Raw genomic sequence first — 26,736 nt, forward strand, 5'->3', positions numbered from 1 at the left:
ATAACCAGTTTTTTCTAATGTGCAGCAAGTAGTAATTGTAAAATAATTTTAGCTCAAATTAATTGTAATATTCATTTCTCGTACCAAGCATATATCTAGTACTTGCTATCATAAAATTGAGGGAAAATTGTTTCATTCTACAATCTAGAAATTGATTTTTGATCTAAAGAATAAAATATTAACTTGTTCCTGTATGAATTGATTTTATATGTATGTATATATACGTGTGTGTGTGTGTGTGTGTGTGTGTGTGTGTGTGTATATGAATCTTAATTTTAGGTAATTGGCAAAAGAAGCAATGGCAATATGAGGAAACACTTTTTCACGCAGCAAGTGGTTAGGATCTGGAATGTACTGCCTGAGAGTGTGGTGGAGGCAGGTTCAATTGAGGCATTCAAGAGGGAATTGGATTGTTATCTGCAAAGGAAGATTGTGCAGGGCTACAGGGAGAAGGTGGGAGAGTGGCACTAGGTAATTTGCTCCTTCAGAGAGCCAGCACAGACAGTGGGCCGAATGGCCTCCTGTGAATTGGGTTGATTATTTTGAAGCAACGCTTTGTTTCTTAGAATTTAACCACCAAAATTCAACCTCTTTTTCAGAACAAAGAAAATGCTGTTGCTTCCTCTACTTCAAAAGATTTCAAGAGTACACAATCCACAGATCTGCCACCAAAGTCTGTCAGGAGACTTTCAGAGTCCATTCTATCTAATGATGAGAGCAGAAATGAATTGAAAATGGATCATGAGCCTTGTCGAAAGCAGCTAAGAAGCAATTCCTCCTCTCAAGATTCAGTTTTCGAAGAATTGGAAGTGACTACAGTTAATGAGCTTAATGACTTTAGAATAAAAGAAAATATGAATGAGTCATCCAAGCAGAAAGCTGAAGCACAGCATGCAAAAGAAAGTGATGGGGTAGTGCTTGTGTCTGAGAGTGGCTCAAGGACAGACAATATTCATATAGATGCTGATCTGAAGCTGAGACACCCTTCAGAGGAGAAAACCATGACCAATTGCCTTCATGTTATCATTTCAAAGAGTGATAGCAAAGCTCTGGTTTCTTCCAATTCTGCAGATTCATCTATAAAAGAGCAGAGCCAAGATGACAAATCTACAGAGCACGCAAAAGTAAAGGAAGAAAAAGGCAATGAGAAAGGGAAAGAAAAACGACGTGATGCTGAAAGCTTTTGGTCAAAATCCAGGGAGAATACACAGGAAGATACAAAAGGCCATGAGAAAAACAAAGAAAAGAGAAATGAATCTGAAAGCACTCAACCAAAATTCAATGAAAATTCACAAGAAGATGCTAAGGCCAGTGAAAAAGGGAAAGAGAAACGGAATGATTCTGAAAACCCTCACCCCAAATTCAAGGAAACTTCACATGAAGATGCTAAAAGCCATGAGAAAAGCAAGGAAAAGAAAAATGAATTTGAGCATAGTCGAACAAAATCTAAAGAAAATGTGCAAGATGATAATAAAGACCATGAAAAAAGCAAAGAAAAGAGAAATGAGTTTGAACATTCTCGGTCAAGATCCAAGGAAAACTTGCAGGAAGATGTGAAAGGCTATGATAAAGGCAAAGAAAGGAGAGGTGATGCTGTATGCTCTTGGTCAAAATCCAGAGAGAAAATGCAGGAAGATATAAGAAATCATGAGAAAGTGAAAGAGATTCGAAATGATTCTGAAAGCTTTCGGTCAAAATCAAGGGAAAGCTTACAGGAAGATGCCAGAAGTAAAGAGAAAAGAAAGACTTTTGAAAATTCATGGTCGAGGTCCAAGGAAGACTTGCAAGAAGATAAAGGCAGCAGGCAGAGAATAGAGAAGAGACATGACTCTGAAAGCTCTCGGTCAAAATCCAAGGATGGCGCTGAAATTTCTCGGTCAAAATCCAGGGACGGCGCTGAAAGCTCTCGGTCAAAATCCAAGGAGGATGCAGAAAGCTCTCGGTCAAAATCCAAGGACGGCGCTGAAATTTCTCGGTCAAAATCCAGGGACGGCACTGAAAGCTCTCGGTCAAAATCCAAGGAGGGCGCTGAAAGCTCTCGGTCAAAATCCAAGGAGGGCGCTGAAATTACTCGGTCAAAATCCAAGGACGGCGCTGAAATTACTCGGTCAAAATCCAAGGACGGCGCTGAAATTACTCGGTCAAAATCCAAGGACGGCGCTGAAATTACTCGGTCAAAATCCAAGGACGGCGCTGAAATTACTCGGTCAAAATCCAAGGACGGCGCTGAAATTACTCGGTCAAAATCCAAGGACGGCGTTGAAATTACTCGGTCAAAATCCAAGGACGGCGTTGAAATTACTCGGTCAAAATCCAAGGACGGCGCTGAAAGCTCTCGGTCAAAATCCAAGGACGGCGCTGAAAGCTCTCGGTCAAAATCCAAGGATGGCGCCGAAAGCTCTCGGTCAAAATCTAAGGACGGCGCCGAAAGCTCTCGGTCAAAATCCAAGGACGGCGCCGAAAGCTCTCGGTCAAAATCCAAGGACGGCGCCGAAAGCTCTCGGTCAAAATCCAAGGACGGCGCCGAAAGCTCTCGGTCAAAATCCAAGGAGGGCGCCGAAAGCTCTCGGTCAAAATCGAAGGAAGGCGCCGAAATCTCTCGGTCAAAATCCAAGGGTGACGCTGAAGGCTCTCGGTCAAAATCCAAGGATGGCGCTGAAATCTCTCGGTCAAAATCCAAGGGTGACGCTGAAGGCTCTCGGTCAAAATCCAAGGAGGGCGCTGAAGGCTCGCGGTCAAAATCCAAGGAGGGCGCTGAAGGCTCGCGGTCAAAATCCAAGGAGGGCGCTGAAGGCTCGCGGTCAAAATCCAAGGATGACACTGAAAGCTCTCGGTCAAAATCCAAGGATGACACTGAAAGCTCTCGGTCAAAATCCAAGGAGGGCGCTGAAGGCTCTCGGTCAAAATCCAAGGAGGGCGCTGAAGGCTCTCGGTCAAAATCCAAGGAGGGCGCTGAAGGCTCTCGGTCAAAATCCAAGGAGGGCGCTGAAGGCTCTCGGTCAAAATCCAAGGATGACGCTGAAAGCTCTCGGTCAAAATCCAAGGAGGGCGCTGAAGGCACGCGGTCAAAATCCAAGGATGACGCTGAAAGCTCTCGGTCAAAATCCAAGGATGACGCTGAAAGCTTTCGGTCAAAATCCAAGGAGGGCGCTGAAGGCCCGCGGTCAAAATCCAAGGATGACGCTGAAGGCCCGCGGTCAAAATCCAAGGATGACGCTGAAGGCCCGCGGTCAAAATCCAAGGATGACGCTGAAGGCCCGCGGTCAAAATCCAAGGATGACGCTGAAGGCCCGCGGTCAAAATCCAAGGATGACGCTGAAGGCCCGCGGTCAAAATCCAAGGATGACGCTGAAAGCTCTCGGTCAAAATCCAAGGATGACGCTGAAAGCTCTCGGTCAAAATCCAAGGATGACGCTGAAAGCTCTCGGTCAAAATCCAAGGATGACGCTGAAAGCTCTCGGTCAAAATCCAAGGATGACGCTGAAAGCTCTCGGTCAAAATCCAAGGATGACGCTGAAAGCTCTCGGTCAAAATCCAAGGATGACGCTGAAAGCTCTCGGTCAAAATCCAAGGAGGGCGCTGAAGGCCCGCGGTCAAAATCCGAGGATGACGCCGAAAGATCTCGGTCAAAATCCAAGGAGGGCGCCGAAAGCTCTCGGTCAAAATCCAAGGAGGGCGCCGAAAGCTCTCGGTCAAAATTCAAGGATGACACTGAAGGCTCACAGTCAAAATCCAAGGATGACTCTGAAAGCTCACAGTCAAAATCCAAGGATGATGCTGAAGGCTCACCGTCAAAATCCAAGGATGATGCTGAAGGCTCACCGTCAAAATCCAAGGATGATGCTGAAGGCTCACCGTCAAAATCCAAGGATGATGCTGAAGGCTCACCGTCAAAATCCAAGGATGATGCTGAAGGCTCACCGTCAAAATCCAAGGATGATGCTGAAGGCTCACCGTCAAAATCCAAGGATGATGCTGAAGGCTCACCGTCAAAATCCAAGGATGATGCTGAAGGCTCACCGTCAAAATCCAAGGATGATGCTGAAGGCTCACCGTCAAAATCCAAGGATGATGCTGAAGGCTCACCGTCAAAATCCAAGGATGATGCTGAAGGCTCACCGTCAAAATCCAAGGATGATGCTGAAGGCTCACCGTCAAAATCCAAGGAGGGCGCTGAAAGCTCACCGTCAAAATCCAAGGAGGGCGCTGAAAGCTCACAGTCAAAATCCCAGGAGGGAGCTGAATCTAATCAGAAAGGAATGGCAAAGAGACATGATTCTGAAAATACTCTGTCGAAATGCAAGGAACACTCGGATACCACACGATCTAAATCTCGGGAAATATTAGAGCAAGATGTTCTATATGAGAGAGTGCAAAAAAGGCACGATTCTGAAAATACTCTTCCAAAATCCAAGGACACTTTTGACAGCTCTCTTTCAAAATCCAGCGAGAAAGTGCGGGAAGTTGACCAAGGCAATGAAGGGGGGATGGAAAAGAAGTGTGATTCTGAAAACATTGGGTCAAAACTCAGGGATCATTCAGAAAGCTGTTCATCAAGATTCAAGGAGAATTTGCAGGGCAACATTCAAGGCAATGATAAAGGAATCGAAAAGAGACCTGATTGTAAAAACATGCATTTTGAAAATTCACGATCAAAGCTCAAGGAAGACTTGCAGGAAGATAAAGTTAATAAGAAAATAAAGAAAATGCATGATTTTGAAAATACTTGGTCAATATCCTGGGAACACTTTGAACATTCACGGTTGACATCTAAGGAACATTCTGAAAACTCTAGATCAAAGTACAAAGAAAACGTGCAGGCAGATATGCAAAACCGTGAAAGAGGAATAGACAGGGAACATCATTTTGAAAACATCCAACATTCAAAATCCAGGGAATACTCTGAAAGGTCTCGATCAAAATCAAAGGAAAAAGGTCAGGAAAATATTCAAGATAGGGAAAAAGGAAAGGAAAAGAAAAATGATCTCCAAAGTATTCAGTCAAAATCCAAAGAATACTCTGCAAATGTGCAAGCAAAGTCCAACGAGAAACCACAAAACAGCGAGAAAGGAATAGAAATGAAGTGTGATTTTGAAAATGTTCAATCAAGATCCAGGGAAAAAGTACAGAATAATCAAGGCAATGAAGAACTAAAAGAACAAGAAAGTGAGTTGCAAAATCCTCTGTCCAAACCCATAGCAGTAGGTTATCAAGATGTTCAAAGCAGTGATAGTAGTAGTAAGTTGGAAAACATTGTGTCAAAGTCCAAGGAAAACTATGAAACTGCTAAAGGCAATGAAACAGAAGAGAAAAATGAACCTGAAAATGGTCAGTCGGAATCTAAAATTCACCTGCAGGAAGATATTATACGTAGTGAGACAGAAAAAGAAGAGAATGATTCTGAGAATTTAGAATCAAAATTAAAGGAATGGCATATGAAAGACATTGACAAAGCAAATAATGCAGGGAAAAAATCTGAAAGCTCGCAGTCAAAGGAAGAAGTAGATCTGGATCAGAGTAATGCTGAAAAGAGAGTTGATACAGAAAGCTCCCAGTTAAAATCAAAAGAAAGCACGCTGGATAAAATAGAAATTGCACATGATAGCACAAGAGACTTAAAGATGGAAACAGAAAAATCTCTCAAAACTAAGGACAAGTTAGAGGAAAGAAATGACGCATCGGAAAGTGAAGGGAGTAAAACCAGCCATATGAAGGACACGTCTAGGGGTGAAAAAGAGCATGAAGCTGCACAGAACAAAACTGGCGATTGTACAGTAGCTCTGTTGGAAAAAGAACAAACTGAGGAACCAGCTCATGACCAAGTAGCAAGGCCAAATGAGTTAAATATTCCTCTAACTGTGGAACAACGTGGATGTTTACTTTCTCCTTATGAGGCCATTTCTCCTGATACTCCAACCTTGGATGATGCAGGTCTTCAACATCCAATTGCAAGTATGGCACAGTTTGTTCATTATGATCCTTCTTCACCAGCTACTCCAACACTTGATGAAAATTTTAGCTACGAGGCACCCTCTGTTACTCAAGATGTAGTTGAACCTTCTGTGGAAGGTTCTAGAAAGCAAGAGGTTCATACTTCAGAAAACATTACAGAGGATTTGCATAATGAACAGCAAGCTGAAGAACTGGATACCAAATGTGATCCAGCAAAAATGGCAACTCTAGGTAAGAAGAAAATGCAATAATATAAAAGCGAAATACTGCGGATGCTGGAAATCTGAAATAAAAACAAGAAACGCTGGAAATACTCAGGTCTGGCAGCATCCGTGGAGAGAGAAGCAGAGTTAATGTTTCAAGCTGCCACAAGCACAAACATGAAAAAAAACAGTGGGTAGGCACAGTAGAAACAAACTGAACAAACTAAAATAAAATAAACACAAAAAAGAAAAAAATAACTAAAAATAAAAGTTAAATGGGGGGCCTGTCATGCTCTGAAATTATTGAACTCAATGTTTTGTCCGGCAGGCTGTTGTGTGCCTAATCGGTAAATGAGATGCTGTTCCTCGAGCTTGTGTTGATCTTCACTGGAACACTGCAGCAATCCCAGGACAGAGATGTGAGCATGAGAGCAAGGGGGTGTGTTGAAACGGCCAGCAACCGGAAGCTCGGGGTCATGCTTTCGGACTGAGCGGAGGTGTTCCGCAAAGCGGTCACCCACTCTGCGTTTGGTCTCCCCAATGTAGAGGAGATCACATTGTGAGCAGCGAATACAGTATACTACATTGAAAGAAGTACAAGTAAATCACTGCTTCACCTGAAAGGAGTGTTTTGGGCCTTGAGTAGTGAGAAGAGAGGAGGTAAATAGGCAGGTATTACACCTCCTGCGATTGCAGGGGAAGGTGCCTTGGGAAGAGGACGAGGTGGTGGGGGTAATGGAGGAGTGGACCAGGGTGTCGCGGAGGGAACGATCCCTTCGGAATGCTGACGGGAAGGGAGGGGAAGTTGCCTTTAGTAGTGGCATCACGCTGGAGCTGGTGGAAATGGCGGAGGATGATCCTTTGGCAAGGGAGGCTGATGGGGTGGAAAGTGAGGACAAGGTGAACCCTGTCGTGGTTTTGGGAGGGAGAGGAAGGGGTGTGGGTAGAGGTGCAGGAAATGGGTCAGCCACATTGGGGGGAATCCTCGGTTGAGGAAAAAGGAAGACTTATCAGAAGCGCTGTCATGGAAGGTAGCATCATCAGAGCAGATGCGTCGGAGACGGAGAATCTGGGAGAATGGAATGGAGTCCTTACAGGAGGCAGGGTGTGAAGAAGTGTAGTCGAGGTAGCTGTGGGAGTCGGTGAGCTTATAATGAATATTAGTAGACAGCCTATCCCCAGAGATGGAGACAGGGAAGTCCAGGAAGGGGAGGGAAGTGTCGGAGATGGGCCATGTAAAGGTGAGAGAAGGGTGGAAATTGGAAGCAAAGTTGATATAGTTTTCCAGTTCGGGGCGGGAGCAGGAAACGGCACCGATACAGTAATCAATGTACCAGAAAAAGAGTTGGGGGAGGGGCCCTGAGTAGGACTGGAACAAGGAATGTTCGACATATCCCACAAGAAGACAGGCATATCTAGGGCCCATGCGGGTACCCATAGCAACACCTTTTACTTGAAAGAAGTGAGTGGAGTTGAAGGAGAAGTTGTTCAATGTGAGAACAAGTTCAGCCAGGCAGAGGAAGGTGGTGGTAAATGGAGACTGGTTGGGCCTCTGTTCAAGGAAGAAGCGGAGAGCCCTCAAACCGTCCTGGTGGGGGATGGAGTGTAGAGAGATTGGACGTCCATCGTGAAGAGGAGGCGGTTGGGACCAGAAAACTGGAAATTGTCAAAATGATGTAGGGTGTCAGAAGAGTCACGGATGTAGGTGCGAAGAGACTGGACCAGTGGAGAAAAGGAACAGGCTGAAACAATGGGTCTGCAGAAAAAGTCCTGTTTGTGGATTTTGGGAAGGAGGTAGAAGCGGGGTGTCCAGGTTCGCAGGACTATCAGGTTGGAAGCTGTAGAGGGAAGATCTCCAGAGGGGATGAGGTCAGTGACAGTCCTGTGGACAGTCGCTTGATTTTCAGTGGTGGGATCATGGTCCGGGGGAAGTAGGAAGAAGTGTCTGAGTTGGCGCTGAGCCTCTACAAAGTAGAGGTCGATCCGCCATACCTTCCTCTGCAATCGCCGGAGGTGTAATACCTGCCCATTTACCTCCTCTCTCCTCACTATCCAAGACCCCAAAGTCTCCTTTCAGATGAAGCAGTGATTTACTTGTACTTCTTTCGATGTAGTATACTGTATTCGCTGCTCACAATGTGGTCTCCTCTACATTGGGGGATCAAACGCAGAGTGGGTGACCGCTTTGCGGAACACCTCCGCTCAGTCCGAAAGCATGACCCTGAGCTTACGGTTGCTGGCCATTTCAACACTCCCCCCTGCTCTCATGCTCACATCTCTGTCCTGGGATTGCTGCAGTGTTCCAGTGAACATCAACGCAAGCTCGAGGAACAGAATTTCATTTACCGATTAGGCACGCTACAGCCTGCTGGACTGAACATTCAGTTCAGTCATTTCAGAGCATGACGGGCCCCCTATTTTAATTTTATTTTTAGTTATTTTTTCTTTTTTGTGTTTATTTTATTTTAGTTTGTTCAATTTGTTTCTACTGTGCCTACCCACTTTTTTTTTTCATGTTTGTGCTTGTGGCAGTTCAGTTTTCAGTCCATTAATACCCTATCTGTACTAATGCTTTGTCTTTCACCACACCATTAACATATTGTTTGCCTTTGCTGCATGACCTTCTGGTCAGCTATCCTGTGACCTTGTCCTATCAACACCTCTTTTGTTATCGCTTGCTCCATCCCCCTTTTTACTTGCTTAAAATCTTTTACTTTTCTTATATCTGGCAGTTCTGAAGAAGGGTCACTGACCTGAAACGTTAACTCTGCTTCTCTCTCCACAGATGCTGCCAGACCTGCTGAGTATTTCCAGCGTTTCTTGTTTTTATTTAAGAAGAAAATGCATAATGGTTATCTCTTGATTGTTCACAGAATTGTTTATTTAAAAAATTAGAGAGTTTTTAATATTCTTGGGCCATTAGGATATATCCTCCCAATGTTGGGCAATTACTGTGAAGTATAGTTTGAGTTTTATAGTGTGTTGTAACCTTTTCAAAGCCACTTGATTTCCTCCTAACCAGCGCAGTGTTACTGAGGGCCTTCATTCGTTCCATTGCTTTTATCAGCAGCAATGTCTTGCTGTGGCTGTTCAATTAAGAACATTTATGTTCTTTCCCTGTTCCTGTCATGTCGAACCTACTGGTTGCCATTAAAAAAAACTAAAACCTTGGTGGGGGGAGCATTCACATGATCTCCACAGTATATATTGCAAAACAATGGATAGCTGATTGATTTCAAGGCTGTGTGTGCTGTAAACTGCTGGAACTTCACCCTTTGTTTATAATATATGATTAGATTAGATTAGAGATACAGCACTGAAACAGGCCCTTCGGCCCACCGAGTCTGTGCCGAACATCAACCACCCATTTATACTAATCCTACACTAATCCCATATTCCTACCAAACATCCCCACCTGTCCCTATATTTCCCTACCACCTACCTATACTAGTGACAATTTATAATGGCCAATTTACCTATCAACCTGCAAGTCTTTTGGCTTGTGGGAGGAAACCGGAGCACCCGGAGAAAACCCACGCAGACACAGGGAGAACTTGCAAACTCCACACAGGCAGTACCTGGAATCGAACCCGGGTCCCTGGAGCTGTGAGGCTGCGGTGCCAATATGCTGTTGAAGTTATTGATCTCACTGAAATTTAAAATATATACTTATAACTATGCTGTTTTTGCAAAATTCCTTCATGTTGATTAAATGTTTATTAATAGACTTAGATAAGAGTGCACAAAGGCAGAGCATTTTCTTTGCAGCGTTCCTACAGGTAGCTGCCTGCTTTGTATGGATTTATTCTAATAGGAATGACAGAACTAATAATCTTGCAAAGAGTTTTCCTTACTAAATTTCTTTACCCATTCATGTAGAGTTGCCAGTTCAGCAGGATGTTGGATCAGAAATAATCGCAAGTGCCAGTTGTGAGTGGAAAGATGAAGCTATGGTAAGTTGCTTTATAGCAAGGGTACATGTTGGTGGAAGATAAAATGCCAAATGGTTCAGCTATCAGGGATGGACTCGAGTGTGCTTCCTCTTCCATGCTTTTTCCCCTCTGCCCTTGACACGGTACTTGGTATGTATTCTGCTTATGTAACGTACAAGATTGTGAGGGGGCTTCTCAAGGTAGATGTTGAGAAGATGTTCCCACTAGTTGGGGCATTTCGAACTGGGGGACATAGTTACAGAATAAGGGGACACTCATTTAAAACTGAAATGCGAAGGAATTTCTTCTGAGGGTAATGGATGTCTGGAATTCTCTACCCCAGAGTTGTTGAGGCTAGATCACAAAGTATTTAAAGAGGAGGTAGATAGGGTTTTGAAATATGGGGAGTTGAGGGCCGGGGCAGATCAGCCATGATCTTTTGAATGGCGGGGAGGTTTGAGAGGCCGAATGGCCTACTTCTATTTATGTTCTTATCTAACAGAAACAGGCCATTTGACCCATTGTGCTGATGGTAACTCTTCAACTGAAGCTATATGCTATAATTGTATATTTCCTCCTTTCCCTGCGCACTTTTATATTCTTTTTCAAATACTTAGCCAATTTGCACCTAAATAATTGTATTGTCTCTACCTCAGCGAATTGCGGTAAAGCATTCCATTCTGCTCTTTTTAAAATCTTCTAACTCACTGTATTACCTATTTGACAAGCAGTGAAGCAATCTTTCACTCTCCTTTTTAAACCTTTCATGATTTTGAAAACCTATATAAATCACCCCTTCTCTGTTCCAGTAGGAGGAAGAAACAATTTTTATGTTTTTATAACCACAATCTACTCGTGATTCGAAGTTGCTTAATTGAAATTTAAAAATAATGCCTCGTAATGAAAAATTGTTGCTTACTTAGAACCTCAATTCGAATTTGCTCTCCACTCCCCAAATTTGCAGTTCAATTTGAATTCAGCCTGGTTCAAGCAGGCCAGAGCAGCTAACATCCCTGGGCCACCCAATGTCACCTTGCAGGAAAGGGTGAAATAATTCACCAAAGAATTTGACACTTGGGGCGGCAAACAACATTTCCACAGAAAGCGTCAGCAACTGGGTAAGTAATAAAATTCCTGAATTGCTATCTCAAAAAACCCAAAGGGGTCTTTAATGGTAATGAAACTGGCCTTATTCAGAAGCTGCATCCAAACAGAATGCTAACTCTCTAACAAAACATTTTCAAGTGGGAGAAAAGCTGGGCTGCAAATTACTGTCAGTTTGCACTAGCATGCCTGGGGCTGGGTGGGTGGAAAGAAAACTGCTGCTGATTGGGAGTTCAGTTCCCCTCACCCTCTTTTTTTTTCATGGTGCTGTTACTCTGCAGAAACAATAAAAACGTGAGGAATAGCTCTGTCATTTTGTTGAAAGCATGGTATCCCAAGGCAGAACAGTCATGTTGGTTAACAACTGTGGGGCTTACATGAAGTGCCTGTCTCTAAAAGCAAAATCCACTGGAAATAGCTTTTGCCACCTTAAATTCAGCCTGCCTGCTCCATCTGACTGTCATGGATTCCACATGGATACGGACAGCCAATGCTGAAGCAGGAAACCTCTTGAGTGTGAGTTCTTTGTTGCAACTATTAATAGACGTGAAGTCTGAATCCATTCTGTGTTGTTGAGGGATTACTGATCAACAGTTGGTGCTGTGGTGGTGTTGCTGCTCATGCGATTGAGGAAGAGGCTCAAGGCAAATGAATTTGACGAGCAGGCAGTGATAGCCAGCCTCCGTCATACACATGGTTCCAATTTTGTGTTCTCAGGACGTGGGTGATGCTGGCAATGCTGTTCTCTGGTCATTCCTAGTTTGTGCAACTGAGTGACTGCTAAACCACAGGGCATTAAGAGTCAGCCACAGAGAGTGAACGAGAGTCACGTGTACAAAGAGAACAAAGAAAATTACAGCACAGGAACAGGCCCTTCGGCCCTCCAAGCCTGCGCCGATCCAGATCCTCTATCTAAACATGACGCCTATTTTCTAAGGGTCTGTATCTCTTTACTTCCTGCCCATTCATGTATCTGTCTAGATACATCTTAAAAGACGCTATCGTGCCCGCATCTACCACCTCCGCTGGCAACGCGTTCCAGGCACCCACCACCCTCTATGTAAAGAATTTTCCACGCATATCCCCCCTAAACATTTCCCCTTTCACTTTGAACTCGTGTCCCTAGTAATTGAATCCCCCACTCTGGGGAAAAAGCTTCTTGCTATTCACCCTGTCTGTACCTCTCATGATTTTGTACACCTCAATCAGGTCCCCCCTCAACCTCCGTCTTTCTAATGAAAATAATCCTAATCTACTCAACCTTTCTTCATAGTTAGCGCCCTCCATACCAGGCAACATCCTGGTGAACCTCCTCTGCACCCTCTCCAAAGCATCCACATCCTTTTGGTAATGTGGCGACCAGAACTGCACGCAGTATTCCAAATGTGGCCGAACCAAAGTCCTATACAACTGTAACATGACCTGCCAACTCTTGTACTCAATACCCCGTCCGATGAAGGAAAGCATGCCGTATGCCTTCTTGACCACTCTATTGACCTGCGTTGCCACCTTCAGGGAACAATGGACCTGAACACCCAAATCTCTCTGTACATCAATTTTCCCCAGGACTTTTCCTGGTCAGACGGAATAGGGATGGCGGGTTCCCTGCCCTGAAAAGGATATTAGTGAACCAGGTGAGTTTTTAGGACAGGCTGGCAGCTTTCATGATCGTGTTTTCTGCTGCGAGCCCGCAATTTACCAAATTATGTGCGCATACTAAAGAACTGGTTGACCAACTTCTGGCTGTTGGCAGGAAGCACCTCAGAGAATATTGCAAAATGAACTTTGCAATGTGCAGCTTGTACAGTGTTCAGGTTTAGATCACGTGGGTTTTGATAGTTGCTTTGTTTTGATTTTGTTTTAGTATTTCTGTAGTGTTCTGTACTCGTAAAAATTAGTTCGCATGATTGGATTTTTAAAAGATTTTGATCAAAAGCTGACTTTGAATTAACAGGATTAGACAATGTAGCCTTTAATTCCTGGTTTAATCTGTGAATATTGACTACCTTTTCCGTGGCTGCATTATCTTTCCTATCTTGGAGGGCCCAGAACCCCCCCACACTACTCCCAGCAGTGGCCTGACTAATGTGTAAGTTCAAAATATTACCCAGGATCCTATTAGCTTTATTTTGTCTTTTCTAGGGGATACCTTCTTTCGCTTTCACATTTCTATGCATCTCTCTTTGGCTTCCTTATCTCGAGAGACAATGGATAAGCGCCTGGGGGTGGTCAGTGGTTTGTGAAGCAGCACCTGGAGTGGCTATAAAGGCCAATTCTAGAGTGACAGGCTCTTCCACAGGTGCTGCAGAGAAATTTGTTTGTCGGGGCTGTTACACAGTTGGCTCTCCCCTTGCGCCTCTGTCTTTTTTCCTGCCAACTGCTAAGTCTCTTCGACTCGCCACACTTTAGCCCCGCCTTTATGGCTGCCCGCCAGCTCTGGCGGACGCTGGTAACTGACTCCCACGACTTGTGATCAATGTCACAGGATTTCATGTCGCGTTTGCAGACGTCTTTAAAGCGGAGACATGGACGGCCGGTGGGTCTGATACCAGTGGCGAGCTCGCTGTACAATGTGTCTTTGGGGATCCTGCCATCTTTCATGCGGCTCACATGGCCAAGCCATCTCAAGCGCCGCTGACTCAGTAGTGTGTATAAGCTGGGGATGTTGGCCGCCTCGAGGACTTCTGTGTTGGAGATACGGTCCTGCCACCTGATGCCAAGTATTCTCCGGAGGCAGCGAAGATGGAATGAATTGAAACGTCGCTCTTGGCTGACGTACGTTGTCCAGGCCTCGCTGCCATAGAGCAAGGTACTGAGGACACAGGCCTGATACACTCGGACTTTTGTGTTCCGTGTCAGTGCGCCATTTTCCCACACTCTCTTGGCCAGTCTGGACATAGCAGTGGAAGCCTTTTTCATGCGCTTGTTGATTTCTGTATCTAGAGACAGGTTACTGGTGATAGTTGAGCCTAGGTAGGTGAACTCTTGAACCACTTCCAGAGCGTGGTCGCCAATATTGATGGATGGAGCATTTCTGACATCCTGCCCCATGATGTTCGTTTTCTTGAGGCTGATGGTTAGGCCAAATTCATTGCAGGCAGCCGCAAACCTGTCGATGAGACTCTGCAGGCACTCTTCAGTGTGGGATGTTAAAGCATACTTCTTCTTTTGCCATATTCACTTAATTTGATATCAGCAAACTTAAATGTCGTTCCTCCAGTGGTGAGAGCCAAATTATTTATATTAAGGGAAAACAAGCTTTGTGGTACATGCAGTACCCAAATCCACCATCTGAAAGTATGTACAAACGTTTTGAATAGTTTATAGAATCATTGAATCATTATAGCACAGAAGGAGGTCATTTGGCCCATCATGTCTGTGCCGGCTCTGCAAGATCAATTTAGCTAATCCCACTCCACCAAACTTTCAACGTAGCCCTGCAGACATTTTCTCTTCAGATGCTCATCCAATTCCCTTTTGAAAACCACAATTAAATTTGCCTCCCCGACCCCCTCAGGCAGTGCGTTCCAGAGCCTAACTGGGTAAAAGTTTTTTCTCATGTTTCCTTTGGTTCTTTTTTCAATTTTTGCTTCTCACCCCTTCTGCCATCAGGAACAATTTCTCTCCATCTACTCTGTCTAGACCCCTCATGGTTTTGAACAGCACTATCAAATCTCCTTGCAACTTTCTCTTCTGTATCGAGTAAAACCTCAACTTCTCCAATCTATTCATATAGGGGAGGCGATGGCGTAGTGGTAATGTCACTGGACAAGTGATCCAGAGGCCTAGGCTGATGCTCTGGCGACACAAGTTCAAATCCCACCATGGCGGCTGGTAGAATTTAAATTCAAATAAATCTGGAATTATAAAAAACCTAGTCTTAGTAATAATGAGCATGACCATTGTCAATTGTCATAAAAACCCATCTGGTTCATTAATGTCTTTAGGGAAGGAAATATGCCACCTTTTTCTGGTCTGGCCGAAATATGACTCTTGAATGCCCTCTGAAATGGCCTCGCAAACCACTCAGTTGTACCAAAGCACTAGAGAAAAGTCTAAAACCAGACAGACCACCTGGCATCGACCTAGGCATCGGAAAAAACAATAGCAAACCCAGTCCCCTCAACTCTGCAAAGTCCTCCTTAATAACATCTGGAGGCTTGTGCCAAAATTGGGAGAGCTGTCCCACAGACGAGTCAAACAACAGCCTGACATAGTCATACTCACGGAATCATACCTTGCAGCCAGTGTCCCTGACCCACCTTCACCATCCCGAGGTATGTCCTGTCCCACCGACAGGACAGACCCACCAGAGGTGGCAGCACGTTAATATATAGTCGGGAAGCAGTTGCCCCGAAAGTCCTCCACATTGACATGAAGTCTCAAGGCTTCAGATCAAACATGGGCAAGGAAACCTCCTGCTGATTACCACCTACTGCAACCCCCCCCCCCCCCAGTAGCTGATGAATCAGTACTCCTCAATGTTGAACATCATTTGGAAGAAGCATTGAGGGTAGCAAGGGCACGAAATGTACTCTGGGTGGGGGGCTTCAATGTCCATCACCAAGAGTGGCTCGGTAGCACCACTACTGGCCAAGTCCTAAAGGACATAACTGCTAGACTCGTTCTGCGGCAGGTAGTGATGGTGCCAACGAGAGGGAAAAACCTACTTGACTTTCTCCTTGCTAATCCACCTGTTGCAGATGCATCTGTCCATGACAGTATTGGTAAGAGTGACCACCGCACAGTCCTTGTGGAGACAAAGTCCCTTCTTCACATCAGGTTGTGTGGCACTACCAACGTGCTAAATGGGATAGATTTCAAACAGATCTGGAAACTCAAAATTGGGCATCCATGAGGTGCTGTAGGCCATCAGCAGCAGTAGAATTGTATTCAATTATAATCTGTAACCTCATGACCCAGCACATCCCCCACTCTACCATTACCATCAAGCCGGGGGCCCAACCCTGGTTCAATGAAGAGTGCAGGAGGGCATGCCAGGAGCAACACCAGGCATAGCTAAAAATGAGGTGTCAGCCTGGTGAAGCCACAACACAGGACTACATGCATTACCAAACAGCGAAAGCAGCATGCGATAGAGCTCAGCGATTCCACAACTAACAGATCAGATCGAAGCTCTGCAGTCCTGCCACATCCAGTCATGAATGATGGTGGGCAATTAAACAACAACAAGAGGAGGCTCCACACACATTCCCAACCTCAATGATGGGGGAGCCCAGCACATCAGTGCAAAAGACAAGGATGAAGCATTTGTGCCCATCTTCAGCCAAAAGTGCCGAGTGGATGATCCATCTCGACCTCCTCCTGAGGTCCCAAGCATCACATGCCAGTCTTCAGCCAATTCAGTTCAGTCTACGTGATATCAAGAAATGGATGAAGGCGCTGGATACTGCAAAGGCTATGGACCCTGACAACATTCTGACAATAGTACTGAAGACTTGTGCTCCAGAACTGGCCGTGCCCCAAGCCAAGCTGTTCCAGTGCAACTGCATTGGCATCTACCCAGCAATGTGGAAAATTGCCCAGGTATGTCCTATACACAAATAGCAGCACAAATCCAATCCGGCCAGTTACCACCCCATCAGTCTGCTTTCGATCGTCAGCAAAGTGATGGAAGGTGTCATCGACAGTGCTATCAAGCAGCATTTACTCAGCAATAACCTGCTCACTGGCGCTCAGTTTGGGTTCCGCCAGGGCCACTCAGCTCCTGACCTCATTACAGCCTTGGCCCAAACATGGATAAAAGAGCTAAACTCGAGGTGAGGTGAGAGTGACTGTTCTTGACATCAAGGCAGCATTTGATCCAGTGTAGCATCAAGGAGCCCTAGCAATACTAGATTCAGTGAAAATCGTGGAAAACTCTACACTGGTTAGAGTCATACCTAGTGCAAAGGAAGATGGAGGTCAATCGTCTAAATCTCAGGACTTTGCTGCAGGAGTTCATCAGGGCAGTGTCCTAGGCCCAACCATCTTCGGCTACTTCATCAATGTCCTTCCCTCCATCATAAGAATAGAGGTGGATATGCTCACTGTGCCATGTTCAGCACCATTTGCGACTGCTCAGATACTGAGGCAGTCCATGCCCATATGCAGCAATACCTGGACATCATTCAGGCTTTGGCTGATAAGTGGCACGTTACATTCGTGCCAGGCAATGACCATCTCCAACAAGAGAGAATCCAACCATCTACCCTTGACATTCAATGGCATTACAATTGCTGAATCCCCCACTATCAACATCCTGGATGTTATCATTGACCAGAAACTGACCCAGATCAGCCACATAAATGCTGTGGCCACAAGAGCAGGCTAGAGGCTGGGAATTCTGTGGCGATTAACTCACATCCTGACTCCCCAAAACCTGTCAATCTACAAGGCACAAGTCAGGAGTGTTATGGAATACTCCCCACTTGCCTGGATGGGTGCAGCTCCAACAACACTGAAGAAGCTTGACTCCATCCAGGACAAAGGAGCCCGTTTGATTGGCACCCCATCCACCACCTTCGACATTCACTCCCTCAAGCACCGACGTACAGTGGCAGCAGTGTGTGCTATCTACAAGATACACTGCAGCAATTCATCAATGCTCCTTCAACAGCACTCCCAAACCCTAGAAGGGCAGCAACCTCTACCCTAGAAGGGCAACAGATGCATGGGAACACCATCATCTTCAAGTTCCTCCCCAAGCCACACGCCATCCTGACTAGGAAATATATCGTCGTTCCTTCAGTGTTGCTGGGTCAAAGTCCTGGAACTGCCTTTCTAACAGCACCGTTGGTATACCTATACCACATGGACTGCAGCCGTTCAAGAAGGCGGCTCACCACCACCTTTTCAAGGGCATTAAATGCTGGCCGAGCTAGCAACGCCCATGTGCCATGAAGTCTTTTCTGCACCCTCTCTAAAGCCTTCAAATCCTCCCTAAAGTGTGGTTCCCAGAGTTGGACAGACTACTCCAGTTGAGACCAAACCAGTGTTTTATACAGGTTCATCATAACTTCCTTGCTTTTGTACTCCATTTTTCTCTTTATAAAGCCCAGGATCCTGTTTGCCTTTTTAACCACTCTCTCAATCAGTCCTGCCATCTTCAGTTTATGCACATATGCCCTCAGTCTCTCTGTTCCTGCTCTTTTAGAATTGTACCTTTTAGTTTATATTGCCTCCCATTCTTCTGATCAAAATGTATCACTTCACACTTTAGTGCATTAAATTTCATCTGCCACGTGTCTGTCCATTTCACCATCCTGTCTATGCCCTCGTGAAGTTTATCACTATCCTCCTCACAGTTCACAATACTTCCATGTTTTGTGTCATCAAATTTTGAAATTGTGCCCTGTTCACTCAAGTCAGGGTCATTAATATACATTAGGAAAAGCAGTGGTCCTAGCACCAACCCCTGAGGAACCCCATTGTATATCTTCCTTCAGTCTGAAAAACAACCATTCACCACTACTGTTTCCTGTCACTCAGCCAACTTCATATCCATGCTGTTACTGTCCCTTTTATTCCATATGCATCAACTTGGCTGGCAAGCCTGATATGTGACACTTTATCAAACATCTTATCAAAGTCCATTAGACCACAACAACTGCATTACCTTCATAAACCCTCTCTGTTTCCTGATCAAAAATCAATCAAGTTGGTTAAACATGATTTGGCCTTCATAAATCCGTGCTGGCTTTCCTTAATTAATCTGTATTCGTCTAAGTGATTGTTAATTTTGTCCCTAATTATAGTTTCTAAAAATGTTCCTACCATCGAAGTTAAAATGACTGGCCTGTGTTGTTTATGCACGCACCCTTTTTTGAACAAGGGTGTAACATTCGGAATTGCCCAGTCCTCTGGCACCACCCCTGTAGCTAATGTTACGGGCAGGTGGGAAGTGAAGTGACTTCCATTTTTCACCTCTCAACTGACCACAGATAGTGTTTTAAAAATGGTGTTTTAGTCCCTGAGTGTTTTAAGGGTCAAATAAACAGACAAATGACAGATTTTCTCATGGGTTAAAAAAGAAAGATAAATATTTACCCTTACACAATACGAAAAATGTTCGCGACTTCACCGACTCACGCATTCTCTCACACATTCATACACACAAGAAAAGATAGAGGGTAAAGGGTAGCATGCAATTTTGAGTCCAATTGTTGGAAAAGAGTTGGTTGTTTTAAAACACCTTTACAAGCGTTTTGGGAGGAAATCTTTCAGCGGCGCAGGTCTTATTGTTCTTTGTCTTGAAAAGGATGAAATAACACAGGCTCCTTGTAGTTAAGCCTCAACCCGCAATCTATGATGAAAATCCTGGTTCACTTTCACAGATGGCGGAGTTCCAAAGTCACCTTGCAATTTCTCTGTTGCAGTAGTTAAAAGATGTCAGCAGGGCACCTGATCAGCCAGAATGGCTGAGAGACAGTTCCAGCTATAAGTACGTTCTCTGGCTGTTTCTTTCCCTCCCCCTCCAGAAATATATCTTTCAAGGTAGAACCTTGTCAGGTCGGGGTGTCAGATGACTAAGGGCTCTCTTCCTCTGGGGTGATTCATACAATGTTCCAGGATATGGGAATCATTATCACATGATGATGTCTGAATGTGGTTCATTTTGATAAATAGGTGTTACTTCACACCTATTATTTTGGCCTTGTCTTTGGAGTCAGTCTGTCTGCAAAAGTCTTTGTTCGTTCCATTCCTGCAGCTAGGAGTTGTTAGCATGGAATGGTCTGTTTTTCCATTTCAATGTGTTTTCCCCAAAGCTCATTCAGATGTGACTAGTGGGTTTCGTCTTCAGACAAACATGTTTATTGACAGTATAGAGGAGTCACCTGACCTCTGCCCCATTTTGTCTGTGGCACAGACATGTCCATTGTTTTGTAGTTCAGTTCAACGGTTGACTTTTATTTCATAATTCCTCCAGTTCATTTCATATTTCATCACTGTTTCCTTTGTGAGCGTGACACTAAGGAGATTATGGCCAACACCTCTGCAATTTCCACCCTTAACTCCCTCAGCATCCTGCGATGCATCTCATCGGTCCTGGAGACTTATCAACTTTTTACAGCCAGTCTTTCTAATGCTTCCTCTTTTACTAATTTTTACCTCATCCAATATCTGAACTAAGTCCTCATTCACTATGATTCTGGCAGCATCTTCCTTGCTGCAGGCAGATGCAAAGTACTTATTTAGCACCTCAGCCTCGCCCTCTGCCTCAATGTGTAGATCCTGTTTTTGCTCCCTAATTGTCCCACCACCCCCCTTTACTACCTGTTCAGTATTTATGGGCTTATAGAAGTCTTTTGGATTCCCTTTTTTGTTAGTTGGCAGTCTCTTCCCATCATAGGAACTTACGATTTAGGAGCAGGATTGGGCCTTTCGGCGCCTCCAAGACTGCTCTGTCATTTAATAAGATCATGGCTGATCTGATTTTGACCCCAACTCCAATTTTTCACCTAACCCCCAATATCCTTTGACTCCCTTGTTTGTCAAGAATTTACCTACCTCTGCCTTAAAAATGTTTAATGACCCTGCCTCCACCACTTTCTGGGGAAGAGAGTTCCAAAGACACTCAACCCTCAGAGAAAAGATTTTCCTCATCTCCGTCTTAAATGGGTGACAACTTATTTTTAAACTATGTCCCCCTAGTTCTAGTCTCTCCCACAAGGGAAAACATCCTTTGAGCATCCACCCTCAGGTACCCTCAAGATCTTGTATGTTTCAATAAGATCACCTCTCATTCGGCTGAACTCCAATGGATAAAGACCCAACCTATCCAATCTTTCTTCATAAGGTAACCCCCCATTCCAGGTATCAATCGACTGAACCTTCTCTGAACTGCCTCTAATGCATTTATAACCTTTCTTAGATAAGGATAAATTGTACACAGTATGCCAGATGTGGTCTCACCAATACCCTGTACAATTGTAAAACTTCCCTACTTTTATATTCCATTCTCCTTGCAATAAACGACAACATTCCATTTGCCTTCCTAATCACTTGCTGTATCTGCATACCAACCTTTTATAATTCGTGCACCAGAGCACCCAGATTCCTCTGTACCTCAGAGTTCTGCAGTCTCTCTCCATTTAAATCATATGTTGCTTTGCTATAAGGTCACATTTTCCCACATTATACTCCATTTGCCAAATTTTTGACCACTCACTTAACCTATCTATATTCCTTTGCAGACTCATGTCCTCTTCACAATTGACTTTCCTATCTTGTGTCATCAGCAAATTTAGCAACCATACCTTCCATCCTGTCATCCAAGTCATATAAATTGTAAAAAGTTGAGGCCCCAGCACAGATCCCTGTGGCACACCACTCGTTACATCTTGCCAACCAGAAAATTACCCATTTATGCCTACTGTCTGTTTCCTGTTAGCTAGCCAATATTCTATCCATGCCAATATGTTACCCCCTACACCATGAGCTTTTATTTTCTGCGATAACCTTTGACATGGCACCTTATCAGATGCCTTCTGGAAAGCTATGTACAGTACGTCCACGGGTTCCCCTTTATTCACAGCACATGTTACTTCTTCAAAGAACTCTTAAGAAATTAAACATGATTTCCCTTTCACAAAGCCATGTTGACTCTGCCTGATTGCCTTGACGTTTTCTAAGTGCCCTGCCATAATGTCTTTCACAATAGCTTCTAATGTTTTCTTGAAGACAGATATTAAGCTAACTGACCTGTAGTTTCCTGCTTTCTGTCTCCCTCCCTTTTTGAATAAAGGAGTTGCATTTGTTATTTTTCAATCTAATGGAACCTTCCCCAAATCTAGGGAATTTTGGAAAATTAAAACCAACGCATCAACGATCTCACTAACCACTTCTTTCAGCATTCAAGGATGAAGTCCATCAGGACCCGGAGACTTGTCAGCCTGCAGCTCTAATAATTTGCTCAGTACCACTTCTCTGGTGATTGTAATTTTCTTGAGTTCCTCCCTCCCTTCCATTTCCTGATGTACAGCTATTTCTGGGATGTTACTTATATCCTCTATAGTGAAGACTGATGCAAAATACCTGTTCACTTCTTCTGCCATCTTGTTTTCACTTATTGTGCAGGGGTGGGGGTGGAGGAAGAAGATTGGGAAAGCAACAGTGATAGAGGATTCTATAGTTAAAGGAACAGGCAAGCGTTTCTGCGGCTACAGACAGGATTCCAGAATGATATGGTGCATCCCTGGTGCCAGGGTCCAGGATGTCACTTGGAGGTTGCAGAACATTGACGGGGTCGGGTGAACAGCCAGGGGTTGTGATCCATATTGGTACCAACAACATAGGTAGAAAGAGAGATGAGGTCTGCAGGCAGATTTTGGGGAGATTGGAGAGAGACTAAAACGCAAGACCTCAAAGGTAGCAAGCTTTCTCCTGGTGCCACATGCTGGTGAGTATAGAAATAGGGGGATAATGCAAATGAATGCATGACTGGAGAGCTGATGCAGGTGGGAGGGCTTTAGATTCCTAGAACACTGGGACCATCCAGGGGCAAGTGAAACTTGTTGCACCTCAACAGGGCTGGGACTAATGCCCATGTGGGGCTGTTTGCTAGTGCTGTGGGAGAGGGTTTAACCTAGTTTAGCAAGGGGATGGGAACCAGGATGTAGTGAGAGAAAGGAGTAACAAGGTGCACAAAGTATGGGGAGAGACAATAGCATTAGAGTAAGAAATGGTAAGATATTTTGTGGGTTCAGATTAAGAGGGAATATACCAAGATCTAATTCAGATTTACAGTGTATGTAAATGCACGAAGCATGGTAAATAAGGGTGCTGAGGTGCAAATAGCCACATGGGAATATGATCATGTGGTGATCGTGGAAACCTGGCTCGGAAAAGGGCTGGACTGAGTACTAGATATTCCTGGATACAAGGTGTTCAGAAGAGATAGGGAAGGAACAAAAGGAGGAGGGGTAGCAGTATTGATTAAGGAGAATATTATAGTGCTGGAGAGAGAGCCTATCCTCGAGGGATCAGGGTCAGAATCTATTAGGTTACAGCTAATAACAAAACAACACAAATGCCCTTATTCACGACTGGGTGCATTCTATACGCCACCAATTAGTGAGAAAGATATGGAGGAACAAATTTGCAGGGAAATGAGAGAGGTGCGCAAGAACTATAAGAGTGATCATGGGGGACTTTAATTATCTTATTATAGACTGAGATAATACAGTTAAGAGCAGAGAAAGGAAAGAGTTTCTGAAGTGTGTTCAGGAGAATTTGCTTGACCAGTACGTTTCTGGCCCAATGAGGAAGGAGGCATTGCTGGATCTGGTTCTGGGGAATGAGGTGGATCAAGTGTCAGTAGGGGAACAGTGATCATAGTATCATAAGCTTTTGGATAGCTATGGAAAAGGACATGGAGCAATCTGGAGTAAAAATACTTAATTGTAGAAGGGCCAATTTCAGTGGGGTGAGAACAGACCTGCCCTGGGTAAGGTGGAATCAAAGATATGGGCAGGCAAAACTGTAAAGGAACAATGGGCTATCTATAAAGAGGAGATAGTTCTGGTACAGCCGAGGTACATTACCACGATGGGGAAAAGTAGGGCAAACAAAGCCACAGCTCCCTGGCTGACGGAAGAGATAGCAAGGTGAAGGAGAAAAAGGATGCGTATGACAGATGCAGTTTGATCATACAAGTGAAGACCAGGCTGAATATAGAAAATTCAGAGAGGAAGTGAGAGGCAAAGAGGGAGTATGAATAACGGGGAGGGGGGGTGGCGGGGGAAGGGAAGAGAAGAGAGAGAGTTAGTTTAAAAACAGCACAGCAACTTGAGGTGTGACATCACTGGAAAGTCATAAGTTGATTTGCTGGTGAGTATTGCCGCTTTGAGGGAAGCGGTCCGAGAGCTTCATAACAGCGCGAGAGGGGAGCGGCCCGAGAGCTTCATAACAGCGCGAGAGGGGAGCGGCCCGAGAGCTTCAAAACAGCGCGAGAGGGGAGCGGTCCGAGAGCTTCAAAACAGCGCGAGAGGGGAGCGGTCCGAGAGCTTCAAAACACCGCAAGAGGGGAGCGGTCCGAGAGATTCAAAACAGCGCGGGAGGGGAGTGGTCCGAGAGCTTCAAAACAGCGCGGGAGGGGAGCGGTCCGAGAGCTTCAAAACAGCGCGAGAGGGGAGCGGTCCGAGAGCTGGGGTTCAGTCTGAGACTGCACCACATTCGGAGAAAAAATAAAAAGTGATGTCACAAGGAAACAGTTAAGTGATTGGTTGGTGAGTATTTTGCTCATTTTTCTTTCAAAACTTAGGTAATTTATCAGTAATTGTAAGGTTTTATTAGTATTCGTAAAGTTTTCTAGCGGTAATAAAGCTTATTGGGAGTTGCAGAGTTTATTAATAAGTTAATAAGTAAAAAATAAGTTAATTTACACAATAAAAATGGCTGCTGAGGTAGTAGATGCATTGGTTTTAATTTTCCAAAATTCCCAATATTCTGGAAACGTACCATCAGATTGGAAAATAACGCTTTTTTTTAATTCATTCATGGGATGTAGTTGTCACTGGCCAGGCCAGCATTTATTGCCCATCCCTAATTGCCCTTGAGAAGGTGGTGGTGAGCTGCCTTCTTGAACCGTTGTAGTCCATTTGGGGTAGGTATACCCACAGTGCTGTTAGGAAGGGAGTTCCAGGATTTTGACCCAGCGACAGTGAAGGAACGGCGATATAGTTCCAAGTCAGGATGGTGTGTGACATGGAGGGGAATTTGCAGGTGTTGGTGTTCCCATGCATTTGCTGCCCTTGTCCTTCTAGTTGGTAGAGGTCGCGGGTTTGGAAGGTGCCGTCTAAGGAGCCTTGGTGCATTGCTGCAGTGCATCTTGTAGATGGTACACACTGCTGCCACTGTGCGTCGGTGGTGGAGGCAGTGAATGTTTGTAGATGGGGTACCAATCAAGTGGGCTTCTTTGTCCTGGATGGTGTCAAGCTTCTTGAGTGTTATTGGAGCTGCACCCATCCAGGCAAATGGAGAGTATTCCATCACACTCCTGACATGTGCCTTGTAGTTGGTGGACAGGCTTTGGGGAGTCAGGAGGTGAGTTACTCGCTTCAGGATTCCTAGCCTCTGACCTGCTCTTGTAGCCAACGTATTTATATGGCTACTCCAGTTCAGTTTCTGGTCAATGGTAGCCCCTAGGATGTTGTTAGTGGGTGATTCAGCGATGGTAATGCCGTTGAATGTCAAGGGGAGATAGTTATATTCTCTCTTGTTGGAGATGGTCGTTGCCTGGCACTTGTGTGGCGCGGATGTTACTTGCCACTTAACAGCCCAAGCTTGGATATTGTCCAAGTCTTGCTGCATTTCTGCACGGTCTGCTTCAGTATCTGAGGAGCCACGAATGGTGCTGAACATTGTGCAATCATCAGCGAACATCCCCACTTCTGACCTTATGATTGAAGGAAGGTCATTGATGAAGCAGCTGAAGATGGTTGGGCCTAGGACACTACCCTGAGGAGCTCCTGCAGAGATGTCCTGGAGCTCAGATGATTGACCTCCAACAACCACAACCATCTTCCTTTGCGCTAGGTATGACTCCAGCCAGCGGAGGGTTTTTCCCCTGATTCCCACTGACTTCAGTTTTGCTCGGGCTCCTGATGCCATACTCGGTCAAATGCTGCCTTGATGTCAAGGGCAGTCACTCTCACGTCACCTCTTGAGTTCAGCTCTTGTCCATGTTTGAACCAAGGCTAATGAGGTCAGGAGCTGAGTGGCCCTGGCGGAACCCAAACTGAGCGTCACTGAGCAGGTTATTGCTAAGCAAGTGCTGCTTGATGGCACTGTTGATGACACCTTCCATCACTTTACTGATGATTGAGAGTAGGCTGATGGGGCGGTAATTGGCCGGATTGGACTTGTCCTGCTTTTTGTGTACAGGACATACCTCGGCAATTTTCCACATTGCCGGATAGATGCCAGTGTTGTAGCTGTACTGGAACAGCTTAGCTAGGGGCGTGGCAAGTTCTGGAGCACAGGTCTTCAGTACTATTGCCGGAATATTGTCAGGGCCCATAGCTTTTGCAGTATCCAGTGCCTTCAGTCGTTTCTTGATATCACGCGGAGTAAATCGAATTGGTTGAAGTCTGGCATCTGTGATGCTGGGGACTTCAGGAGGAGGCCGAGATGGATCATCAACTCGGCACTTTTGGCTGAAGATTGTTGCAAATGCTTCAACCCTATCTTTTGCATTGATGTGCTGGGCTTCCCCATCATTGAGGATGGGGATATTTGTGGAGCCACCTCCTCCAGTTACTTGTTTAATTGTCCACCACCATTCATGGCTGGATGTGGCAGGACTGCAGAGCTTAGATCTGATCCGTTGGTTATGGGATCACTTAGCTCTGTCTATCGCCTGCTGCTTACGCAGTTTGGCATGCAAGTAGTCCTGGGTTGTAGCTTCACCAGGTTGACACCTCATTTTGGGGTATGCCTGGTGCTGCTCCTGGCATGCCCTCCTGCACCCTTCATTGAACCAGGGTTGGTCTCCTGGCTTGATGGTAATGGTAGAGTGGGGGATATGCCAGGCCATGAGGTAA

General features: G+C 45.0%; 1 protein-coding gene across 2 annotated transcripts in view; it reads left to right on the forward strand.

Moving 5' to 3' along the window:
- The window catches only part of bod1l1 (biorientation of chromosomes in cell division 1-like 1), a 102,400-nt gene that overhangs the window by 61,308 nt on the left and 14,356 nt on the right, over window positions 1–26,736 (forward strand). For both annotated transcript variants that reach the window (XM_068037978.1, XM_068037983.1), the window contains 2 exons: window positions 600–6,183; window positions 10,035–10,108. In XM_068037978.1, the coding sequence (XP_067894079.1) occupies window positions 600–6,183; window positions 10,035–10,108 (5,658 nt within the window). The remainder of the gene's footprint in view (window positions 1–599; window positions 6,184–10,034; window positions 10,109–26,736) is intronic.

The sequence above is a fragment of the Heterodontus francisci genome, chromosome 1 (genome assembly GCF_036365525.1).
Source record: "Heterodontus francisci isolate sHetFra1 chromosome 1, sHetFra1.hap1, whole genome shotgun sequence".
Taxonomy (NCBI): Eukaryota; Metazoa; Chordata; class Chondrichthyes; order Heterodontiformes; family Heterodontidae; genus Heterodontus; species Heterodontus francisci.